Source organism: Chanos chanos, chromosome 3, assembly GCF_902362185.1.
Source record: "Chanos chanos chromosome 3, fChaCha1.1, whole genome shotgun sequence".
Lineage (NCBI taxonomy): Eukaryota > Metazoa > Chordata > Actinopteri > Gonorynchiformes > Chanidae > Chanos > Chanos chanos.
In genome coordinates, this window is record NC_044497.1 from 56,241,000 (window position 1) to 56,267,594 (window position 26,595).

The following is a 26,595-nucleotide window of genomic DNA, read 5'->3' on the forward strand; positions in this document are numbered from 1 at the left end:
ACCTAAAAATCTGCTTTCCATGAGCAAACAAACCTCCCAATTAAAAGTCTTAAATTAAATTTCACATTACACCCCCCCCCCCCCCCCCCCACCCCCAAGAGAGAAAAGTCTTAAATTAAATTTGAGATGTTCCCAGCAGCCTTGACAAACACATGGACTGGTAAGTCTAAAATTGACTTCACATCCGTCTGACGGAGCATAACCGGTTACCACAGTTACTGGGGTGGGGATGGTGTTGGGGGGCTTGTGGGGGATGTCAGGCCTCTAGTTGTACCCGTGTTGTGTCACCCAACGCATACACACATCATAACATTTACACGAATACCGCTCTGCACAGTCGCATCCTCACACCCCCAGTCTCACAAAGACGACTGACAACACTGGGCTTAAGCGATTCATTTAATTACAGCGAAGCCTATTCAGGGACAGATTTTCAAAAAAAGAAAAAGAAAGAAAAACGGATGGAAGAGCGATATAGCAAGGTGACAATGTCTCACCATTATTATCTGCATTAAATGTGTCACAAGCTGTTAGCTTTCAATTTCATATTGTGGAATCTACATTTAGCTTCCAACACTGCCGTGAAATAAATGGAGATTAAATTGGCATGTGATGTTTATTTAAACTCCTCTGAAGCTTCTTTGCCTCGTCAGGGCGAACGCGACGTCCTGTCAGAGCGGCCCACGCAGCACGGGCCACGTCTGGCCAATCCGAGCGCCGCCGTAATGTACCCTGGCCAATAGGAGAGCAGCTCCGCAGAAGAGGGCCGCCGTCACGGTCAGGCCAACGGGGAAGCAGGAGGCGCCAGAGCCGCCGTCTGGCGCGTCGGGCTCCTTCTGGGCGTTTCTCACCGCTGTCAGCTCCTCCTCGGAGAGAGCGGAGGGGCGTAGCTCAGCCAGGACCTCCAGAGCCGCCCTCTGCCCCGACTGGATCGCCCCGCTGAGGTACCCACACCACTGGGTCGCCGTCTCGGTGCCTGCCCAGTGAATCCTGAGCATGGGAGGAAAGGAAGGAACGAGTCACTGGCACTTTAAATACCAGTTTCAGATTCAGTCACATAGCCTGTGTGATCCCTCAACCCACTGGTGCCCCACCCCTCCCTTCAAGAACTGAAGTCCTATTGGTTGTTCATATCAAAAGAAACAAACGAACAAACTACTGTGGTCGCTGATTGGCTGAGGAGTAGCTGGCTGATTCCGAGGTAAAAAGCATGCTCCAGCTCCAAACTCAACGAAGTTCTGGCAAAACCAATAAGACCATAAAACACCACAATGTTTTCATGTTTTCACTGAAGGTCTACAGGCAGACACTATGCCATGGGTGTGTGGAATGCCATGAAAAGGTCTGAGGTATTTCCCATGATATATCCAAAGCTTTAGAGACAGTCCCTGTCTGACCCTCTACACTTAAGAGGACCAAGTTTCCAATCATTGTGCTCCAAACTGCCCCCTCCCCCCTAAAAAAAAAACAAACAAACCTGAAAACAATCAAACTCTAATGGTTTTGTGAATCAGAAATGAGCGACAGAAAAGAGGGGGCGGGGGGTGGGGGGGGGGGCGCAGAGAAAATGTTTTTTAAAATTTTCTTCCTTGTCAGTCAGTGCATCTTTCTGAAAGCAATTTTTTCCTGTATCCTGTCTGTGCTGTTTGCATTATGACTGTATATGCTTGCCCATACATACAAACACAGGAAAAACATCAACAACAACAAACAACAAACGCATGCCTACTTTTCCCCACAGTTCAATTGGCCTGTGCTGTGGCTCAGTGCTAAAGGCGTCAGATATGAGCAGAGTCTGGAGAACTCCATTCAGGCTTTGACAGACACTTACAGTACAGCAGGCATTATACGTGTGTCTGTGTGTGTGTGTGTGTGTGTCTCCACCAAATCTGCTCTGATCCAACTCTCCATTGACAGAGCCCTGTAGAATCACATGTCTTAGTACCTTCTTCAGTTCACTCTTCATTCATTTGAATAATTCAAACATAAGAACAGGCCTTTTTTTTTTTTTAATATACAGGATAGTATCTGAAACTTTAAACCACCTGCTGAGCTCACAAATGAGCTGTCATATCTAGGCAAAGGAAGAATGATGTGACCGGGTCCATAGAGGTCAAGGACAGGTCAAGGACATCCATCAGGTCGACGCTCATCCGCGTTTAGAAGCCTCTTCTTTCAGCTACCTTTACCGATGACCTCATTCCATTCCCTACGGAATTTAATCCTATTATGAAAATGTATTGCCAAGGCATCCCTCTTTCTCTCCCTCCCTCTCTCTCTATCTCTCTCTCTCCCTCCCTCTTTTTCATCATATCCCACCATTGGTAAGTTCTTGTTCATCCATGTCTGTCTCCTAACAGGCCCATTACCAATGGATTATATGACAGCTTCCCCTGCAAGAGCTGTGTCCTTTTGACCTTCGGTAAATTTGTTTGGCCAGCGCTAATGCTTCACAGATGACTGATCACACACACACACACCTCTCAGTCACTTTAACTCTGGTCATTTCTGGGACTGAGGGATACTTCTAGAAGAATGAGCAGCGATTCGCGGGGACTTTCTAAGAGGTGTTAGACTGCATGCCAAAGGTAGCAGGCGTTTAACACCAGGGAGGGGGGGGGGGGGGGGGGTATGGAGCTTTAGGAGGTCTGTGGTTTGTTTTACCTGCCACAGGGTTTTCGGAGACTCTGGTGGTAGTACATTAACATGCCTGGAGCCATAATATTGACCGGACAGCCTCCGCTGTATTCCTCTTTAGCCCAGTCCTAGACACAGCATAAAAAAAAAAAAACAAACACCATTTCGATTCACTTAGTCAAACGTACTGAAAGTTTTTTTTTTTTGTGTGGAATAAATCAGTTCATTTTCATACTTAAATAATTAAAGGGCAGATTCTCGGTGAGAGGGTTTTGTGTATTTATTGGAAGTTTTTGGGGGGTTTTCTATCGCTCGTTTTTGCTCTTCAGAGTCAATTGTTTTTCTGTTTTTGTTTTTTTTTGTTTTTTTTTCCAGTGCTCTACGGGCACTGACACGAATGACTTATGACATCCCACTGCGTGTCTCTAACAGCGAAAATAAGTCGTGCCTCGCGGAAGTAATGAAATGCTGTCATCACGCCATTCTTTTCCCACCAAAAGATAAAATGGAAACTCTTCTTCACGTCTTTCCCCCCCCGATTTTTACGTTTACCTCGTCTAACGTGACTCTGGGATAGGCAGCTCTCTTTTCGCTGCAGCGCGAGCATTTTCTCCTCATTAAAGCGCGTGCCATTAGAACCACTTTTTTTTTTTTTTTTTTAAGTTCATAAAGCTTCGTCTCACCCAACCTCATAAACCTTTAGGTCCCTCCTGTTCTTCTCAGGGCGATCTGCTGTAATTTTAATGAGGTCTCCTCCGCAGCTGTGAGTGAAGAAATCTCAAATATGAGCTGAGCTGAATGCTCGTTCGCTCGCCCGCTCGCGCGCTCCACTGGCGGACTACTAAAACTACGCAGAGTCTCTCATCACAGTTCAAAAATGCTTGAGAAACGGCGGAGTAAATTGTGTGGAGCCGGGTTATACGGCTTAGAATGCCACAGGGTTTATTTTTAACATTTTTGCCATAAACACTAAACATCTCCGCAACTGCCATGAACCGGTGCAGTCTGAGCCTCTAAAACGTGCAATGTTTTTCCGCGGAAGAAACGAAAAGTGTTAGTCCTTTGATGTGCGGCATCTGATAAAACTCTACATTGTGATAAATCTGCGCGATCAGTTTTAGGCAGGTGACAAATCCGTTTCAAATTCGTGTTCTGTCTCCGAGACCGCTGCGGTCTGCGTTTGAACCAAACACGACACAGCGTGATTAATCCTGCATGTGTATGGCAGAGGTGGGCAGCACCGTGAATGAGATTTCACCTTCTAAAAATAATACACCTGCAACAGCAGGAAACGGCGAAATGCGAGATTTCTGTCCTCTCCTCATTATCTGACTGGGAGTTTTGACCCATTTAATTTGGATGCGACCGTTTAAAGCTGTATTTTTCGGCTCTGAGTCGCCTCACTAACCCTGCACTTCACAGAGATGGACACAGTTTCACGCAGTTCATGAATTGTCGTGCCTCTTCATACATAAAGCTCCTAAACTCGCCACCCCCCGCCCCTCTCTCTAACTCCCTCTCCCGTTCTGCGCCAGAGGTGAAAAACGCTAAAACATATTGCCCGCGTTGACGGCTGTCAGGCCAGCGTGCTCATTTGTCAATCGCGGTAATTCCTTGAGTTTCCGGGGTCGCTGAGAGCCCTCGGCCTGAGAGGCACTACTGGCTGCGCATTCAGTGGTGCACTTCAGACGTGTCAGAGAGAGTGCTCCGCGGAGACCTGTCCTCTGAGAGACGGAGGTGGCTGTCGTAATTTCCACCACGACTGCGCAGATCAACGTCAAGAGAAGATGCGTTCAAATGAACGACTCCTGCAGCGCCTTGAGAGAGAGAGAGAGAGCCTGGCACAGTACCGAGGTATTTTAAACGGGTTTAACACAGACGCTGTTGCACGCTCGTTCATTCCGTTGTTTTCGTTCCTTCATTGGCATGCTTGGGTTGAGTTTTACCCGCAGGAGCGCGTGCTTTAGCATTCTGCACGAGTTATCGACCGAGATACATTACATACATTAATCATATACTGAACTAGATACACGCTGCTCTCATTAAGGGCAAACACAGCAGTACGCCGCTCAATCAGATATACTCCGGTCGGGTCGAGGGTAAGAAACGTATTTGAAGTGTTGTCTTTAAAAGAGAATTTCAGCTGAAAAGGACACGAGGGAATGGAGTAAAAGTATTAGGACAGGGCCCAGTAGTCATTGAAATACTTCAAATATTTATTTAACCCAGGGCTGACTGTAATGTATGACCAGACGACATATGGACAGAGTCAAAGGGTCCATCTATCATGTTAACACATGACAAATTGAGCACTTACTTTCTCTTCATAGTGTATGAAGGCAGATGCCTCCGGGCCCAGGTACCTCACCAGACTAGAAACGACAGCATTTCTTCTGTCTTCCATCTGAACAGGGCCAGAAAAGAAAAGAAAAAAAACCCCTTCATTTACTTTTCCTGTCACACTTTCATATAATACTCAGAGAAAACGGCCAGGCTATTAAAATATGAATGCACTTTTCCGAGAAACGGAGCCGAGGTGCTCCTCAATTGATCGGAATAATTCACGTCTCTTTCCGTGAGTTATGGGTGGGAAAGGTCCAGGCAGCGAGAAAGCCCCTGGGTGTGCAGCCCAAGAGAGAGAGAGAGAGAGAGAGAGAGAAGAGAGAGAGAGAGAGAGAGAGAGAGAGAGATGTTGCCAGGTTGCATAAAATCTCATGTTTGCATGTCATGCAAAAAAAGAAAAAAAACAAAACAAAACTTTGGCTGTTGGCAAAGCATTGTGGGTAATAACTCAGAGCCGTGGCTGACCGGCTGCGCGTTCCCGACGTCAGAGACAGATGAGATGAGTTTGGGATCATTACTGAAGGAGCGAGTAAAACGGCCTCGGAGGGACCTGACGAAGAGCCTGAGAGAAGCTTAAGGAGCTAGTTGCTAAATGCCTGCCCATAAAAACGGCCTCCTGCCTGGTGCCGTGGGTCCACCAGCCAGGCACAGCCCGCTGACTGAATCAGGGGTGATGAAGAACCCGGGAAAGGTACGCAGAGCTGTGACGCTCAGCGCTAAGCGTTCAGCGCTTCTCTCCGTGACTGAGAAATCCAAACATAGCGCGGGTATTTACCATATCAAAGGTCTAATATCACATCTGTCAAACAAACATGAGACCAAAAGAAGAAATGCTTGGCAAAAGAGCTGAATGAACTACACACACACACAAAAAAAGCACCAGGCACGTTGGGGGCAGAAAACGGGAGGAAAAAGCGAAAGAGTTTGGCCGTTTTCATCCCTCTGAATAAAGCGGTAGCTGTTAGAGTCAGTGAAGGAGAGGAGAAGAGCGTGTAATAGCTAATAAACAGATGTCGTGTGATTTTTCATTAGACTTGTTTCCTGACAAGGGCTCATCTGGCAAAGAGTTCATTCACATGTTTTTGCTCAAGGGCACATGTACACGTCTGTGTGTGTGTGTGCGTGTGTGTGTGTGTAAATATATAAGTGTGAGTGTGTGTGTGTGTGTGTAAGTTTGTAAGTGTGTGTGTGTGTGTGTGTATGTGTGTGTGTGTTGTGATTGAGAAGTGAGACACAGAAAAAACACGGTCCCTCAGAGCAGGAGCAGAAATGTGTTTATTCTGCCAACTACAGCAAGGACCCCATTACTAAAGCAACCACTACAAACCCACCTCTCCTCTCTGTCTGCACATGCCTGTACATACAACACACCCAATTACTAAAGCAACCACTTCAAACCCACCTCTCCTCTCATACAACACACAAACACACACACACATGCCTGTACATACAATACACAAACACACAAACGCACATGCCTGTACATACAATACACAAACACACACGCACATGCCTGTACATACAATACACCCCATTACTAAAGCAACCACTACAAACCCACCCCTCCTCTCTGTCTGCACATGCCTGTACATACAATACACAAACACACACGCACATGCCTGAACATACAACACACAAACACACACGCACATGCCTGAACATACAACACAGAAACACACACGCACATGTCTGTACATACACTACACAAACACACACGCACATGCCTGTACATACAACACACATACACACACACACATGCCTGTACATACAACACACAAACACACACGCACATGCCTGTACATACAATACACAAACACACACGCACATGCCTGTACATACAACACACAAACACACATGCACATGCCTGTACATACACTATACAAACACACGCACATGTCTGTACATACACTACACAAACACACACGCACATGCCTGTACATACAATACACAAACACACACGCACATCCCTGAACATACAATACACAAACACACACGCACATGCCTGTACATACACTATACAAACACACGCACATGCCTGAACATACAACACACAAACACACACGCACATGCCTGTACATACAATATACAAACACACGCACATGCCTGTACATACACTATACAAACACACACGCACATGCCTGTACATACAACACACATACACACACGCACATGCCTGAACATACAACACACAAACACACACGCACATGCCTGTACATACAATACACAAACACACGCACATGCCTGTACATACAATACACAAACACACACGCACATGTCTGTACATACACTATACAAACACACACACATGCCTGTACATACAACACACAAACACACACGCACATGCCTGAACATACAACACACAAACACACACGCACATGCCTGAACATACAACACACAAACACACACGCACATGCCTGAACATACAATACACAAACACACATGCACATATCTGTAGATATACTATACAAACACACACGCACATGCCTGTACATACAATATACAAACACACACGCACATGTCTGTACATACACTATACAAACACACCGTCCCACAGATAACATGCATTCCTATAAGACTGTTAGTTTTCTTCTTTTTTTCTCATATTTCCTTTTTTACAAGTTTCCCCTCCCCCCCCCCCCTTTTTTAAACTCTGCCTCCCCCAGGGGCAGAGTTAAAGTGTTGAGTGGCTCCCTTGACGGAGGCAAACTTCAGTACCACTGAACGTAATGACCCCCCCAAGTCTCAGCCTGTGAACCGCGGAGACACGCTGAGAACAGAACTACCCCTGAGTCAGATTAAAACCCTCTCTTCAGTCTTCTTCTAATCGCTCACGCTGTCTCACACTGCATCTCTGTGGCTGTAGAAACAGTTTCCCTCTCTCTCTCTCTCTCTCTCGTCGTTTGATTGCCTCTATAAAAGGCTTTCTTTCTCTCTTTTCACCATCTTCATCATCATCATCATCATCATCCTATTTCTCTCACAAGGAGAAAACTGTTTTCAATTCAGGGTATAACAAGAAGCTACCAAAAAAAAACCAAAAAAAAAAAAACAATAACAACAATGTTAAGCAAATAAATTGCTGAGTAGAGTGCATTCCCAGTAAAACTGGATAACAGACACCGATCTTAAAAACAAAATAACAAGCTGACTCACCACCAGATAAATCATCTCATCTCGCCTTTAAAAGAGCGAAGGCGGCAGATGAACTTGAACTCTTAACACCGCTCTTACTGCAGAGCCTGTACTGGGATGTAACCTGATGGAAACAGTCACTATTCTGAATGTAGAGAGTGAACATGAGAGAGAGGGAGAGGGAGAGAGAGAGAGAGAGAGAGAGAGAGAGAGAGAGAATGAGAAAGAAAGAGAGAGAGAGAGAGAGAGATAATGAGAAAGAAAGGGAGAGATGGAGAGAGAGAGAGATAATGAGAAAGAAAGAGAGAGATGGAGAGAGGGGGGGAGACAGACACAGAGAGAGAGAGACAGAGAGAGAGAAAGAGAAAAAATAAGAAAGAGAGAGAGAGGAGAAAGAGAAGAGAAGACAAGAGAACAGAAGAGAAGAGAGAGAGGAGAAAGAGAAGAGAAGCAAAGAGAAGAGAAGAGAAGCGAAGAGAGAGAGAGGAGAAAGAGAAGAGAAGAGAAGAGAAGAGAAGAGAAGAGAAGAGAAGAGAAGAGAAGAGTGATTTAGCTTTATTAAAAGTTTGCCTCTAGACCAGTTCACAGAGAGGCTCCTTCCTGCTGTTGTGAAATTAGTTGGCTGGTGAATTTTAATCGCATCACAAAGGCTGCTCTCTCTCTCTCTCACTCTCTCTCTCTCTCACTCTCACTCTCTCTCTCTCTCTCTCTCTCTCTCTCACCATTTTGGAGCTCCAGTCTGTTGCCTGGACACCAGCGATGAATCCCACGAGGGCAGGGCTGCCGGAGGGGCTGGTGGCGTCAAAGGTCACGCTGAAGGGACAGTCTTTGGAGGGGCGTGCCACAATCTCCCCCGAAAACCCCTTCTCTCTCCAGAATGCCTAACAGAACCAGTAAGAAAAACCAGTCACAACGATTATACAAAGTATAACATTCTCTCTCCAGAATGCCTAACAGAACCAGTAAGAAAAACCAGTCACAACGATTATACAAAGTATAACAAGCAATAACAGATCTCGGTCAAATAAGTGTCAGAAATGTTCGGATGATCGAGCCCTGTCCCAATTCTCCTTAAAATGTCCTGTGACCTTGTTCTCTTTACGAGGAGCATATACGTCAGTTTTGGTGAGGGCTCTGTAAGGCATTCTTCAGAGTAGAGAAAAAGGACCCAGTCATTCAGGTATCTGACATGATTATTTGACCCAGATTTGGTTGCGAGTCACAGACCCGAAAACACAACCACAAAAAGCATGGGGCAGGGAGGTGGCACATTCAGAGAGACATCCGCACAGAGGAGACGAAACCTTGCACTGTTTTGACTCAAGACCGTGCATAACAATATGGGCCTATGTTTATTCATGAGACATGTTTATATGCATGTCTCACGCTTCTTCAACTTATCAGACAAATGTAAAACAATGATGATGTAATGTAGGTGAGGAATTATTCATTTTCCAGCATCTGCCTGCATTTGAACATAAAAGCCTTTTCTGAGTCTTGGAGGGTGGGGGTGTGTGTGGGGGGGGGGGGGTATTATAACTACCAGAGTGGTGCCTTGCTCAACTCTGACAAACTAACAACCCCCCCCCCCCCCCCCCCCCACAGTGCAGGGATACAGTGTAACACTGCACATCGATGCGATTCGCTGATTCGTCTCTGATGAGAAGCTGTTTAATGCTGTTAAGCAGATCCGCAAAGATTTTTTTGATGTCGAAACTTTGAAACGATCTGCTGCTTCACCAGAAAAAAAAAAAAAAGAAAGAAAAAAAAAACCTCTCTTCAGAGCGGCTCTTGAAGACCTTCTGTTGTCAACGCCTGGTAAAGCCCCATGAGGAAGTCATGAATAACTTATAAAAAGCCCATAAATGTATTATGCATGCTCCATAAAGGCTTGCGTAATAAGATGTGATATAGACTGACTTCAGTATAGGTCACCTGCTCTCGCCTGCTTTGCTCACAAGGTACAAGACAGCGGTTCCCGAAAGAGCTACAGCGTGCAGTCGGTTACTCCACTGCACAGAAGGGGAACAAAGTTATACCACATACCTGGAACCTTCTAGTCTAGACTACACTTTTAAGCCAACAGGTAAATACAGCAGTCAGGGGAGTAACGGCTTTGTACCCAAACTGAAAACCACGGTTCTGTGGTCCTGGATTCGGCTCATGGTACATGTGTAGTATTTTTTTGTTTGTGTCTGATTGTTTTTGTTTTTGTTTTTTTTCTTCCGAGCTTAATGCCAAATCACAGGGAATGCAAGTTCACAGTGCAGGAGACCATTCCACACTGTTTGTGCTTTTGACCATAAAGAATAACGTTAACCGTTATTTAAAACCAAATACACCTTTTTCTTTTTTCTCTTCATTTCTCACACCGCGAGAACATACGTACGCGTCTTGCTTAGCGTGCAATGCGCGTGTGCTATAACTGATCAGATGATTAAAACAGCTTTGCGCGTTACGCATGTAAAGTAGATCTAATCTCGGGGCTTCTCGGAGCAGGATCTTGTTTTTTTTTTTCTGTCAGAGTCGCCGTGCGTTGATCTGAGAAAGGTCAGAGCCGTCAGTCATCGTTCTGCGCTTGTCATGCACGTGCATCGTTCTGCAGCGAAACGGCACGCTCGAGCAACGGTCCTGAAACTGAGGATCCTCCTGCTGTACCCAAAGATGATGCTCAAGGAGCTTAAAAGATACTGATGTTTATATATCTTCCACTCACTGTCATGGAGAAGAGCCTTACACTAACTGTCACTCAAGTTTACAGTAGGTAAAGTTTCAGTTCTCGTTCTCTGAAGAGCTTTGCTGCCATTGGCATTAACTGTGTTCTTTTTGTATTGAACTGGTATGTGTTTAAAAAGAAAGACAAACGTCAGTCCCACGTTGTTTCAAATTTTCGGGTTTTCTTTCAACCCAAACTGTGATACAAACCCAACAGTGGTCCAAAGGCCAAAGGTATAAACCCAGCTGTGAACAAGGTGGACCGTTATACCTTTAACACCAAGGCTGGACACTCCTCCCCAGTTATTCCCACAGTCAGAGGAGCAGAGCCAGATCACAGACAGCGACGCAGCACATTCTGGTTTAAGTAAACTGTCAGTGTCGTCACCTTTCCATGGCGTGTGACATCTCTTATGTGTCAGTGGTGTGTTGATGTGTGTGTTAGCTAACTGTGTGTTGGTGTGTGTTAGTTTACCGTGTGTTGTTGGCGTGTTGGTGTGTGTTAGTGGACTGCGTTGGTGGGGTACTGGCGTGTGTTAGTTGGCTGGACTGTGTTAAGGAGCCCTCATGCCTGTGTTGTTCTCTGACTCTCCTTTTTAGTTATGGTACCATAATTAGGCCTCCTGTAGTCTCTTAATTACACACGTACCCCATGCTCAATACAGAACACCTTCATACTTTCCCCTCTTCCTCACCTTCTCGGGGCACCCTTAATACAGGGCCAGATATCGATCTGATTTATCCAGATATAGATCTGACTGGCTTCTTCCTCCCAACACCCCTGGCTGATGACCACACCTCCTTTTAAGTGCCTCGCTTGGCCAGGAAAAAAGGTTTCAGTCATTTGAATTGTCAGACCTGACATCCGTAAGTGGTCTCACCGGAGCTCTTGACTGACCACTGGTATGGAGGCTTACCTGCCTGCCAAATCGATACACAATGTATGTCTTCATCTTTGTGTGGATGTAGTCCCTTACGCCGGGCCCAACTCTGTCACTCCAAATTTTGCACATGAGCGCTAACGCCCACTCTCTCTCCCTGTCTCCGCTACGCCTCCATGGAGCAGTGACCTACCACACTCAGCATGTCCAGCTCACTACCCATAATGTCCTGCCCAAGGTCCTTAGGTTCGCAGCTGGGCACGCTGCACCCCTGTTGGCCCCCCCTGCCCGTCGGGCCTGCTGCCAGGTCACCCCAACTTTCCTCTCCGGCTGAAAAGTCACTAAGTCGCTTCCAACCCTCGCTGTCTCTGCACTTTCACGTCAAATCTCACATGTCAGAGATCTCATATCTCCTACATCTCCTTTCTGTCTCATCTTATACCAAACTGACCGATTTAGACCTTATAGCCTAAGAAACAGAGGAGGAAGCGCATGCCCTGACCCCCCCCCCCCCCCTTTCAACCGCACCACGTTATGACTCTGGGTTCTTTACAGTGTCTCTTTCTGTCATAAGCAAAGGGAGGGTTTTTTTTTTTTTTGGTATCACCGTCCCCTCAAACCTGCCCACTAGAGGCCTCTCAGGACTTCTGTCCCGTAACGATGCATGTCGACTGGCGCGAAGCGAATCGAGCGAATCTTTCCCGCTCATTTTCAGTGAAGCCGGTCGAACAGCCTGCGTGGGGCATTGTGGGATTGACAGCGAAGCCAATCAGGCGAACGGAGCAGAAATTCGTCAGGCGGATTGTTTCTTGCAACGAAACAAACTTTCATCATGGTAAACATTTCTTACTCTCACAGTCTATTCTAAAACAGTAAAAACAAAAGTAATGTTGGCAAGCTAGCTTGCCAGCGAATGTTATGGGCAAAATAGCTTAAGTGGTAGCTAGCTATCAGAAATACTGATTAGGCTATTACAATAAATGAATAAATACATAAACTTAAACCTTGTCTGACTGAAGTCTCCTAGCCAGGCCATGATACCGGTATAAATTACAACCGTTGAACTAGAACTGCGAGAACTACAACCGTTGAACTAAAACTGCGAGAACTGTTGATGGCTCTGGTGAACTAAAGCGAAAAGGGGGGGGGGGGGGGGCGAGTAATGCGCAATTTTTTAACCGACTCCAAAAACAGAATGTACTCTGGCAAGAGTATAATTAAGTTTGGCAAAAAGCTTAAGATGGAACCTTCTGGAACTTAGAGCGCACGTCTGACTGTAGACGTTAAGTTGTTTCGACTGCGTTAAGCTGATGTTTGAAGCACTTAGGTGCAGCTGGTCACGCTGTTCCTCATTTAAGCCTGTTTGCGATTATGAGACGGAATAATTCATTCAAGGCGCGCGCCGAAGGACGAGCGAACACCCTGGCGAGCAGATGCCGTTTGACACAGGATGGGTGTGACAGGGGGGAAAGCGATGCCACTCACCGTAGGGTAGGTGATAATAAACTTCATCATGTGACCCACTGGCATATTCTGGGTAAGGTGCTGGCGCCCGGCGGGCAGGCTCGGCTGGTACTGGATCTGTGCTGGAGACAGACACAACAGAACGTTAGTGTCTCAAAGAGAAAGACATTAAAACAACAGGGAAAGGTATCAGAAAACGCTCTTAAAAGAGACTGGGAGAGAGAGAGAGTGTGAGACAGAGAGAGACAGTCAGACAGAGAAACAGAGAGGTATGTAGACACAAGCAGACAGACAGAGAAACAGAGAAACACACAGACAAGCAAACAGGCACATACAGACGCAAAGACAGACACAAACAGACAGAAAAACAGAGACAGACAAACAGGCAGACAGACACATACAGACAGATAGACAGACACATGTAAAGCCCTTTGAGACTGTAAACAGTGATATTGGGCTCTAAATAAACTTAAACTTGAAACTTGAAACACACTGACAGACAGAAAAACAAAGAAATGGGGAGTTGAAAGGGGGTACAGTTGTAAAATACTGAAATAAAAAAAGAACACAAGAAAAGGGGACAGATGACAAAGATGAAGAGAGAAGGAATGGGGAACAAGGACAGGGAGAGAGAGAAAAAGGAGAGAGAGATAACTCATACCACTTCAACCAACCCATCAATCGATCAGAGTGGCTTTACTTTTTAATCGAGGAGCACTCAGGCAAATTGGATCCAATGCCCCAGCGACTACCTCTCCATAAAATTGCAAATCTATAAAAAAAAAAAAAATTCCCACGATTCGACACTAGAATCCTGTCTGTTTTCTTAAAAGCTATAATTAAGGCAGATTCGTTCTCATATCCAGTAAGTGTTGCGTTTGATCCTGAGGCCACAGACCGTTATCTCCGTGAAGAACGAGCGTCAGACGTGTCACAGACCTCTCTCTCTCTCTCTCTCTCTCTCTCTCTCACTCTCTCTCTCTCTCTCTCTCTCTCTCTCTCTCTCTCTCACTGAGGAGACGGTCGTTTGGCTTCGGGCCTGCTGTTCAGCTCACTCACCTCATTCCGATAAGCCATAACATTCAGCGCTAACGGTCAGCACCTCGCGACATTAGATATCGTCTTACGACCGTTACCTAACGGCGACATTTAAAGAGAAACGCATTGAAAATTTGTCAATGAGGAATGAAATCAGAAATCGATACGAATAAATCTCTTTAGATTGATCTTTGGTTCTCAGGAACTTAAAAATCATGCGTGTTACGTGGCTGAAAAACCTGCAGAAGAGCAGGGTTTTTTTTTTTTTTTTCTGGGGACAAAACTGAATTTTGAGGCGTTTTTTGTATAGTGAAGTGAGATCTCCGTCACACCACTGACCATGTTGAATGTATTCATATATAGCTACCTCGGGGACAACAATTAAGCTAATTCAGAAGCAATTGCCCCAGTTTGTGTCCGTCATAACAGAGTAAATTCCCCATAGTTGGAGTTCACGGAAGCATCAAGGGGAGAAATCTGCTTAATGGTGCGGAAACAATGAAGCAGACGTTTTAAACGCTTCCCTTAGACAGGAAAAAAGACCTCGGTCATTTGACTTGCTAATTAAACGCGTGCACAACGAAATGACGCAGTTCTGATATAACTCGTAGCATAAAAAGCTAAAAGCTGACACACGCGAATATCATGACGTGATGTCATACAGTTAAAACATTAGCTCCTGTCTAAAACGTGTTTTGTGACATGTCATGTCATGGCCGGGTTAACCGTTTTAACAGTTTGACCGAGGGACAGGGTAAAGGCGCTGACTGGGAATGATCACATTCACATGTGAACATTTGAGTGACAGGCCTTGTCAGCATGAAGCGGAAACGCATCTGAGACGCTGCAATGGCTGCGTCTGGGGCATTTAAACGTTTCAATCTGGTTTCCTGCCTCTCTCAACTTAGTTCTCTCTCTCTCTCTCACTCTCTCTCTCTCACTCTCTCTCTCTTTCTCTCTCTCTCTTTCTCTCTCTCTCTCTCTCCTCCCACCCAGTCTGTGTTTCGCTTGATATCTTCCCAACACAGTTTCACACTTCCCCTGTGCTTCCCTTGGTTCCTGACACTCTCCGTCAGGAAGGTTACCAAGGCGACAGTGACCTGCAGAGAACACAGATTTACAGCAAATCAAGGCTGACATGCCACAGGGGAGCTGAAGAGTTCTGAGAGATTTCCCAGCGAGTGTTTAAAGGGGAGGCAACAGGAAAATGTCTCTCTCTCTCTCTCTCTCTCTCTCTCTCTCTCTCTTAACTTCGGCCAGCGATAGTCATTACACAATTATCATGCCATTTTTTAAAATATTTCAATTAAATTCAGGACCGTGAAGCCATACGCTTCTCCACCTTCTGCCAAAGCATTCTCAAACCTTAAGGGGATAAAAAAAAACCATTAATAATAATAAATGTAAAAAAATGGGTCACGTCAGGTAATGCCAATGCTAATGTCTGCTTTAATTGTATTGCTGCAGTATAAACAGGCCCTGAGGGGAAGTTCTGAGTGACGTCTCTGTACTCGGCTGCCTGAGCACTCTGTTTGCGTTTCCTCCCCGCCGAGGCAGAAAAGCTAATAGGCAGTATGAGAAGCTCCGTGACCAGGCAGTCGGTCGGGTCCAATAGCACACACCAGCAATCCCTACTCTGTCAAGCAGAGCGGTTTGGGAAGGGAGAGGGTGAGATAGAGAGGGCTAAATTTAATCCGACTGGGGCACTCGTGTTAATGAGCGCTATCACTCCACAAACCCACCGAAGCACACGCACACTGTTACTTAGCCAGTCTTAACCCTGTGCAGGTCCACCAACTCATATACCACACCGAGCGTAACCTATTCAAAAACAAAATCACAAGCCCACTCAAAAACAAAATCACAAGCCCACTCAAAAACAAAATCACAAACCCACCCAGAAACCAACTCACAAACCCACTCAGAAACCAACTCACAAACCCACTCAGAAACCAACTCACAAACCCACTCAGAATCCAACTCACAAACCTACTGAAGGGCCAGCATAAACTCAGGGGCCAACTCAGAAGTCTATCTAAAGACCAACACAAAACATACTCAAATACTGACTTACAATCCAGTCAAATAGCAATTTAAAATTTACTGAAAGACCATTTCAGAAGCTAAACAACGTCCAACTTAAAACTGAACCCCAAGTAACAAGTACAAAACCAAGTCATGCACATGAAAAAGACCAGCTCACTATGTGCTAAAAAGACCACACCATTCATCTCCCCACTGAAAGGGAGAGAATGCTGTTCTTTAAAAGAAGACTCATATCAAAGAGACACACTTCTCCGATACTCTTCTTCCTTTTCCTCTTATCAATACAAAGTAAAGCAAAGAGTCACATGCCCCGTCTGGAGCGCAAAGAACCTGACGCGCTTTTAAGTGTTGTTAGAAATCAGGGAGAATAGAGGCGCTTCGCTGACATCACATGTTGGCATTTGAGTAAATGTCTGAGGATGATCAGTACAAGACAAGGACTTGGAATGTAATACACTCTGAGCTGAATAAAAGACTTAGAGTATGAAAAATGAATAAAGAGAGAAAGAGAGAGAGAGAGAGAGAGAGGGAGAGAGAGAGAGAGAGAGAGGGAGGGAGGGAGGGAGGGAGGGAGGGAGGGAGGGAGGGAAAGCAGACAGATCCAGTGTTGGCGTCGCATGCTGGCACACACAGAAAAACGATACTACGTCAAGCCAAAGAGATCATAAATCATTGAGAAGAGGTGGAAAGAAGGAGAAACCAGCCTTGTTGTTAAAGACTGATGTCAATGTGGAGGAATCGCACTGCTCTGCAGGAACAGATCTGCCAAAGAGATAAGATAACATGCAATGTTCAACCACACTGCCAAAACGTTTTGTGTGTGTGTGTGTGTGTGTGTGTGTGTGTGTGTGTGTGTGTGTGAGTGTGTGTCTTCAGAGGATGCTTTCTCTTGTCGGGTTGGTCTGGGAGGTAGAGGTACTGCATGTAATATTTACAGCCATAAAGAGTGTGTGTGTGTGTGTGTGTGTGTGTATGTGTGTGTGTGTGTGTGTGTGTGTGTGTGTCCGTGTGTACTTGTGTGAATGTGTGTGTGTGTGTTTGTGTGTGTACGTGTTCACATCCATTCAACTTAAGCTCATTTAGGAGAAAAACAGTGAGTGGTTTTTTTAGGCCATCTGAATCTCAAAGAGAGCACGTCAGAGAAATGACTTTAAGCATCACTTGCGCCATTATTCATCCCCCAGTGAACTTGGACGGATGTCTAAATCTCAGCAGTGCCTTTGCTTTTTAAAAGTTTCTGTCACCTGTCAGCCCATCTCTCCACACTGATTTAAAGTCAGCAGGAGGACAGTGGTAAACGCCCAGTCCAGCAAAGCTGCATAATTCAGAACTGTTCCCAGCTCTGTCTCGTTAAAGCTGTCCCAGACAGGCTGCCCACCTTAAACTTCAAGCCTGGCCCTCCTAAAAGCTCTGCTTATGAAGGTGAGTGCAACCAATATCACGCTGCCCAGTGGGAGGAGCCAAACTATTCCATTTGGCTTTGATGGACGTTTGATTGACAGCTCCTTTGTAGCATTGCATTGGAATGGAGCTTATGATGTACCTGTCACGCATGCAGACACACACTCTCTCACACACACACACACACACACACACACACTCCACAAACCTGCCAGATGTGGAGGACAGGTGACAATGACAATTTTGCAGGTGAAGGTCCCATTGGCAGTCTTCACCTCTGCAGTGTCTGCTGTCTGTGAGGAAAAAAAAAAAACACACACACATTTACCATGAGAACCGTGGATGCCTCACATGCCTGGTACAAACAACATCAGACCCTCCTGCCTGATAGTGGTCAAATCATATTCACAAACCGTACCAAAACACACTCACACAAACCTAACAGAAAGAACAAACACACACACACCAACGCACACGCACACACATACACACCACACACACACACTAGCGGATGCTGCATTAATATTCCCATCCAGTCAGCAGGTAGTGCGGCGGGGGAGGGGAATGGGGGCTGTGAAAGTGATGCCTGGTGAGTCTCAGTGCCATGACTAGATGAGTGATATGGATGAGAGGAGGTTGTTATGGATGATCCCGGACGGCCAGCTCCACAGGGAAAAATACGAGAGAGTGTCACTTATCATAGACAGCCACTGGTTGTCCTACTCCACAGAGACAGAGAGAAACGGAGAGAGAGAGAGGGAGAGAGAGAGAGAGAGAGAGAGAGAGGGAGGGAGAGAATGAGAGAGAGAGAGAGAGGGAGGGAGAGAATGAGAGAGAGAGAGAGAGAGAGAGAGAGAGAGGGAGGGAGAGAATGAGAGAGAGAGAGAGAGAGAGAGAGAGAGAGACAGAGAGAGAGAGGGAGAGAGATAGGGGGAGAGAGAGAGAGAGGGAGAGAGAAAAGTATGGAGGAGAGACAGGAAAAGAGAGAAAGAGGGGGATATCAGAAAGAGAGAGAGAGACAGAGACAGAGAGAGAGGTAGAAGGAGATAAATGAAAGGAGAGAGAGAAGGAGAGATACAGCCAATCTGCTGCCTTACCAGGGAGGAGAACTCTGATGGCATGTGAACTCACACAGTTAAAACAGACAGAGTGATGTGTATAGCTGTCAGTGCTGATGTCACACTGCACAGACCACAGAGGAGTCTGGAGCCTGCCTGCTGTTCTCACACACACACACACACACACACCTCAGATGTGACTCAAGGTCAACAGGTCAAACACTTCACTGTTTAAAAATCTAAGACAAAACACTGTGTTACCGCTTTGTGTTCAAACGGCAAGATGCTGATTCAGTCAACAGCTCTAAATTGTCCAAGAAAAGGAGAAAAAAGATTCTGTATAATTTTCAGTGAGGGGAAACACATAATCCTCTAAGTTTCCTTTGAGAGTGGACTTAAAGAGAATCATAATGATTTAAGCTAACACTAGCTTCTTTTTTTTTTTTTGGCTGAAGACACGTTTAGTGTATAACATGTACCTGTGTAGTGCATTTCAGAGCACTTTGAAGTAATTAAACTGTGAACTCTGAATTCAACTGTGTGATGTGTGGCTTGTAGTCAAGCTATTTCATGTATTAATGAACATGGCTATTCCAAGTATTTCAGAACACACACACACACACACACACACACACACACACACACACACACACACAGAGTCATCTCTGATGCAGAGCCAAGCGCTCAGTAATATAAGACACGCACGCATGCTAAGCACGCTCTCTAATCCGTCTCTCCTCAGAGGGAGGGGAAGGTGTCGCTCCCAGTGGCTGAGGTGCCTACTATCTCTCAGAGGCACCTCCTCTCTCGACGGAGCTGTTACCTGCCGTACGGCCGTCACGGGCGCGCCCAGCCGCACGCGCTCCCTCCCCACCTGCTTCGCCAGCCTCTCCGACAGCTGCTGGGTGCCCCCCTGTGGAGAGAGAGAGAAACATCACATAAGCTGGCTCCTCAGAGCAAAGGAACATGCAGGGGGGGGGTGGGGGTGAGGCTGGGGCCACCAATGTCCAAATCTGCCCCCCCCCCGACCACCCCCAACAGGCATCTCCAGACAGGAAGAGCCCTGTCTGTGCAACATTCAATGCTGAGGCCTGACTTGGGTGTCAAATAAATTTAGATTAGATTAGATTCAGCTTTACTGTCGTTGTGCAGAGTACAGGTACAAAGCCAATGAAATGCAGTAATATTGGAGGTTCTTGAATAACTTGTTCCAATTCTCCTGCGTGCTTCCGTTCCTCGTGACCTCGTTCACTTAACGAACGGGATAAACAGCAGTTTTAATCGAGACTCTGTACGACACTCCTGTCATGTGTGTTAGCTATTTGCTCCTTCACACTCAGTCTTATTAGAATTTCAGTAACTTTAGTGAGAAAGTAAAGGAGGTGAAGCAGTCAGAGAATTGGAACAGGGCCCAGTCATTCAGATGCTTCACATATTTATTTATCCCACGTCCGACTGAAGTCTTTGTTCCTCGTCGACTGCCAATGTATTCCGTGCAAACACTCCATTTTCCGATGTGTATATTTTACACTGATCTGTGTCCTTTAACCAACCACAGAAACGCAGTCAAAGTCCGACCCGGCCGAGTCCGGTCTGGTATAAACCGGACTGGGTAACGTCCGGCACCGACTCTTCACGTGCAGAGCCCTGGATTTATGCCACATGTCTAAAACATCAGAGTTTAGTTCACGGTTAAGTTACTGAAAGAACCGGACGTGTGAGAGCCACGCATTGACTCAACGTGACTAAAAACTAAAAACTGACGCTTTCAGCCAATCTGCCAGAGTTTCATTAACTCTTCAAGTGTTTAACGTGGCATAGAATCCTGCAAGCACTGTCATTTTATTTTATTTGTTATTTTAACGCTGACGAATTCGCTGTGTAAGAGAGCGTAAAGGGAAAACAATGCCAAGCGCCATCATCCTGACAGTCTTGTAAAAATAAAAAAATAATAAAAATATGAAAAAAAAATAAATAAAAAGCCAGGGAAGGAAGGGGGTTGGTTCCTCTGGTGCTGTTTCTGTGTGGTCAGCAGAGCCGCTGCCTGTCAGGCACTCTAAAGGCATTTCTCTATTAGCTCTAATGAAGCAGGTGAGGCTTAGCAGCCAGCGCGCTCACTCTGGAACCAGAAAGAAAATGTCATCCACGGCTTACGCAGGGCAGGCTGGAGTCCAACAGTGAGGTAAACCACTGCCGCCACCTCCTCCTCCACCTACTCCCCACACCTCCTCCTCCTCCTCCTACTCCCCACACCTCCTCCTCCTCCTCCTCAGCCCAGACTTCACTTACTGTAATCCAATTGAGAGACTTCAGTACTGCACCACATCATCTCCTCAGGGGAGCGTGGATGAAAATGCAACGATAGGACAGTCAGCAGAGGAGAGAAATCTTTCAGCCATAACACGTTTTCTCTCTCTCTCTCTTCTCTTTCTTCCTCTGAAACTCTGTGTGTGTGTGTGTGTGTGTGTGTGTGTGTGTGTGTGCGCGCGCGCGCGTGTGTGTGTGTGTGCGCGCGTGTGTGTGAAAGAGGGAGTATGTTCTGAATCCTGAAACTCCTCACTTTATGCCTTAGACCACAGCAGAAATGTCATTTTTTGGGGTCCAACTACACATTTATCCAAAAAAAACCAAAACAAAACAGAGCTGAATGAGTTGTGTGCTTGGTTATAACCAGACTCGCGGAGCACGGTGCTATACTCTATCTGAAGTTTTACTATTGTCCAGGCCTTTGGCCTTGACCTGGCTTTAGACAGGGTAAAACAGTGATAACATGATTCACAGTGATGTAGCTTTCCGTTGGAGAAGTGTGTTCTAACAATAAGCATATGTTTTGTTTTGCTGGTGAATCAAACATTAAAGCCAGAGGGTTTTATTCATTTATGATGTCCTTATCTTCTCTGCATTGTATCTTACACTATGAAGAAATATTTCAGTACAATGTAGCGTGTTACAAAGTCTAAGAATCTCAGATCAAAGGTGGCTGAAATATGATGTGTTGTGTATTCTGAGAATCTCAGAGCAGAAGTCTTTCTCTTTCTCTCACTTTCTCTCTCTCATCGACCTTCTCACTCTCCCCACTTCTCTCTCACACACTCCCCCACTTCTCTCTCTCTCTCTCTCGCTTGCTTGCTCTCTCTCTCTCTCTCTCTCTCTCTCTTGCTTGCTCTTGCTCTCTCTCTCTCTCTCTCTCTCTCTCTCTCTCTCTCTTGCTTGCTCTCTCTCTCTCTCTCGCTTGCTCTCTCTCTCTCTCTCTCTCTCTCTCTCTCTCTGTTGCTTGCTCTCTCTCTCTCTCTCTCTCTCTCTCTCCTCTCTCTTGGTCTAGTCCAGCAGGGACTTGTGCGTGATTAGCCCTCTGATCTCTCTATCGCATGTCTTCTCTTCTCTTCATGACTTTCTCTCTCTCTCTGTCTCGCATCGTCACTCACACAGTGGTTTGGGGGTGGCTGGTCCTAAATCACCTTGACTCTGTACTCCTGTGCGGAGCCTGGGGTGGTCTCCAGCAGACGCAGAGTGCCCCCTGCCGCAGACGAGTACATCAGGAAGTACAGGAAAGACATCTGAGTGGGCTCCATTCCAAATACAGCACGGCTGCACAATCCCAACTCCTCCTTCAGCTCTGACCAGGCAGGAGAGAGAGAGAGAGAGAGAGAGAGAGAAACAGGGGCGGGGGGGAGGACAGATGGGTGGACAGACCGACAGGGAGAGCGAGAAAAGCAGACAGACAGACGGATAGACAGAGAGAGAGAGAGAGAGACAGACAAAGAGAGGGAAAGAGAGAAAGGGCCAACATTTAATCCAGTCTCGTGGCATATGAACCTTCGCATCGAGAGACATTGCACAATATTATATGTTCTTGAGAAAAGAATATTTGTTTGAATATTTGTTTGAGAAAACAAATCCAATGTGTCATCGATATGTTGCAGGAAGAGAATGTACTTCTAATATTTGTTTGACAGCTGAGCTGGTAACTGTCTGACACCTCGGTCTTTGAGAGCTATGTTCAGCTGCCTGTGTTCAGCTGCTGGTGTTCAACATATGTGCCACGTTAATTGTCAAGGTTTTTTCCTCTTTTTTTTTCTGCCTCATTTTTCTCTGCAGCATTTCCAGACACTTGGCACTCATTTTATTTTTAACTTCCCAGGCGCAGAATAAGCTAAGAAAAGAGTGAGTTGACTTCGTCGGAACGGGTTCAGTTGAGTTGGTGCTGCGGTGTGAAAATAACGGACATTTTCGAAGTCATTTGGCAAATACTTCCTATAAGACGCTATAAGACGCTTTATACACTCCTATAAAGAGTGTAATCTCAGAGAAGTCAATGAATGTACCACACATTATCAACCACATTATTCCCATCAGAAACCTGGCTCCTTCCGCCCTTGTTTTATACTCTAGACTGTAAAAGTTCGTCTCTGAGAGAGGACGATAGCCATGCTTACCTGCCGTCCACACATTCTGTTCTATGTAGGAGTAGAGGGTCATGCTGTCAAAGTGTTGCGCGTTGGGTGAGCTCGTAGGGTCGTCGACCGACACCTTCTTACAGAGCCTGTCGATCTGAGAGGAAACCACGGATACCAGAACACTTAAACGCTGGAGAGTTCCAACGTTACCCGATCACACATGCCAATCACCAAGAATCTTCTAGAAAAAGGCTCATCGGGTGACAACATAAAAAAAAACAAAAAAACAACAACAACAACAACAAAACAAACTGTTGGTCTTTAACTGCTGGTCTCATTGTTCTGCAAAGCGTCTGGTAGGGTTCTTCTGTTGTCTCAGGCAGGCAGGCTGAGAAGTCTTACCTTCCAAAGGAACTGGATGAAGTCCAGCAGGACCAGAGGGGAGAAGGAGGGGAGGCTGGAGCCATAGCTGCGGATCTTGGCCCGCGGGCCGCCCATGTGGTGCACCTTCCTGCCCTCTGTGTACTGCGGGTAGACCTCTACACCCAGCTCCTCGATCAGGTCCATGACGTGGGTCTGGGTGCTGAGACGAAAGACGGTTAGTTCAGATAACACTGTTGGGTGACTGGGTGGCAGTGCACAGCAGAAAAGACACAAACCCGTCAACCCCAGAGACCCAAGTTAGGAGTACCCCTGTAACAGTAAAGTAAGACTCCTTATTTATGTGTTTAGTTATTTATTTATTTTTATGAATTGGGAGCATTTCCATATTGCTTTTTTTTGGGGGGGTGGGGGGGCAGTTGAAAGGCGCTATTCTACCCTAATGTGTTCCCTCTACTTCGTTTTTTGTTTGTTTGTTTGTTTGTTTGTTTTTCTTTTTGACTAAACATTTATTCATTTAGGAAATTCATTTATCCAAAGCGATTTACCGGTGAGGCTCAAGTAGAGCACGTGGCTATTAGGGAACCGGCCGCGGTATAAGTATAGAAGTTCAAAAGTTCAGTGATTGACGAGCTACAAGTGCAAGAGTAGTTGTAGGAGGTAGAGGACTCGAGTCAAAGACAGGTAGAAACAGCGCTAATGTCAAAATGTCAAAAGGGCAAGAGAACCATGTGTCGCCCAGTGTGTGGGATGAAGCAGTGCCAATAGTTAGGATCCTATAAACAGTAACCGACCAAAGGGCTAACAATACATGAAACGGGGCTACTTAATGATTATCTAAAGTTGAAATGTGAAAAGAGAGAGAGAATCTCAAAAACAAGTGCAGACTAAAACCCATCATAGGGTGTCAAAAAAAAATCCATATCATAAAATAACGGACACGGGTCAGCATTACCTGAAAAGTGCACTTGTATTCCCATTCCGTCTAAAATGGAAATTCGAGTGTGCTTTCAGTCCAGCCAACCGTTTAGAGCACCGGGTGCAGGTTTGTCAATCGTTAGAAAAGTGGCATTATTTCAGAACGAGCGCTGATGCGGTGGTCAGACCAACGGTGACTCCTTCACACTTTGTCTCGATAATATCATATTTAGGCTACTGTATGATTATGAAAAGGAAAACTGATGGATGCAGAGTTTCATATCTCAAAAACGTTTCAGTTGGTCATCGTTTAATTCCGCAAGACAACAGATCAAACTTGCAATTTGGTTTATACTGTCGCCCGAAACGAACAACTTCAGACGTTTTGTTGATTCAGTTAGTTTATAGCAGAGCTCTAGTTCTGAAGAGTACGGTAATGAGTCGAGCCCCGGTGTTTCCTTACCTGCCAACCCATTGCCCTCCCATATCCCAAGAGTCTTTCCCATTTGCTGCAGGAAGCTCCTGAGATAAAGTTCTGCCACCCACTCGATCTAGGTACAATTATTGATAGTGCACATTAGTCAAAAACACATTTGGATTCAGCACACCGTACTTCCATAAGAAAATACCGTAGGACATTTGGATGTATACAGCAAAGAGACAGGAAAGTAAAAGAAACACTTTCCGTTGTAGTTGCGAGTAAACAGAATACTTCGACGAACCTTTTGCTTCCAACACTACTATTCTCAATCCCGCATCTCTTTTCAAAAGAAACTGGGCTGCGCTTAGACCGGACAGCCCTGCACCGACAATAACGACATCGTAGTCTTCCTCAGACATCGCTTACACCGTGCAGCGGTTGTTTGCCGAAACCGAATAGCGCGACAATGGTTTAGATTAGTTAAGCTGCAGAATACGTGGTCTAGAGTGGTGAAAGTTCGCTCGAAACAATTATGACATTCGTCGGTTCCAGGAACCTGATTGTTTGACCCCACTCTGCAAGAGCTGGAGTAAACCGAACTTTGAATCCGGAAGAACTGATTGGGTTAGACCTGCCCTCCACCGAACAGTGATAAGCTTGGTGGGCAGGGGGGAAAAACTCGGTTCCAATGGTTATCCTGATGGTTGTCTTGTTAATGAACTATCGCTGATTAAGCCACTCCACTTTTGGTTGGGCTGTCCGGTCTAAGATTTGCATTTTCGTCTCAATCGTTATTACGACTCAAGACGCGTTTATAATAACTTAGTTACAGTGCAGGCGAACGAGAGCTCGCTGCTTTGAGCCAGTGGTAATAGTATAATCATAGCGCAATTTATATCGTTAAGCCGAATTAACTCCAAGTTACCCGCTATTATTAAGAGCTTTTACTGAGTTAAATAGTTGGCTATAACTGATGACTGGTTTAGTTCATTTGAACCGTGTTAAATCTCCATGCACGTACTCTCGCAAGACGAATTTGGATGACTGATAGGACGAGATTTCTGTAAAGCCGGTCAGATAAAAAATAATTGTAAAAAGCGCCCCACAAATAGATATACATTTGAATTTGAGGTTTGAATTGGACTCGTAACAGAAAGTCGTTCACTTCTTATCAGAGGCCTCCACAACAACCAGTTGTAGTTTTAAGTTAAATTTCACTTTTTCTAAACTTACTAAATGCCAGCGGTTGTATACATAAAACAGGGCGCTTTATTTGCTTTCTCCAATTTGTTTGTTACCAAATGACCTGCGGGTGGAGTAACCAGTTCCTAGTTACCTGAAACCTGTTTGGCAGTCCCGATTACCATGACGGTGTGTTTATTTGACACCTGGGGAATAGCCTACTCTGCTGTCAGCCTCATGGGCGGTGTAACGGGAACACAGCGTTTGAGAATAGCAACGCTCCTCTTAAGTGAAACCTAAGATCTTTTCTCCACCTGTAGTGAAAAAAAAATAGTAATGATGGGGTAGAAACGTATACTTGCTTTCGCTAAACCGAACTGCTCTGACATAGCAATCTTTTTCAAAAAGAAAAGAAAAAATATCGTATCACTTTGTTGCATCATTTCACTTGAGTTGCTTAGATTTTTGTTCCCCCTGGAAAGTTGCACATTTCCCCAGAACCAAAAAAGCTCTTAACTTTTAGCTGATCTCTTTAATGGAGTGAAACCCCTCCCGTTAGCGGCGAGTTTTAAGACTGAATA

The 26,595-nt window shown here is 45.6% G+C and overlaps 1 protein-coding gene across 1 annotated transcript; it reads right to left on the reverse strand.

Moving 5' to 3' along the window:
• Positions 1–381: 381 nt before the first annotated feature.
• On the reverse strand, positions 382–25,334 carry LOC115807927 (probable flavin-containing monoamine oxidase A). The gene is made up of 12 exons (XM_030769137.1): positions 25,134–25,334; positions 24,875–24,962; positions 23,515–23,695; positions 23,152–23,266; positions 22,174–22,331; positions 19,539–19,628; positions 17,866–17,950; positions 13,194–13,294; positions 8,835–8,993; positions 4,955–5,041; positions 2,665–2,765; positions 382–990 (listed from the first exon to the last, which is right to left on the reverse strand). The coding sequence occupies exons 1-12, from the start codon at positions 25,249–25,251 to the stop codon at positions 672–674; spliced, it is 1,602 nt and encodes a 533-aa protein (XP_030624997.1). The 5' UTR covers positions 25,252–25,334; the 3' UTR covers positions 382–671.
• Between the last annotated feature and the right edge of the window lie 1,261 nt (positions 25,335–26,595).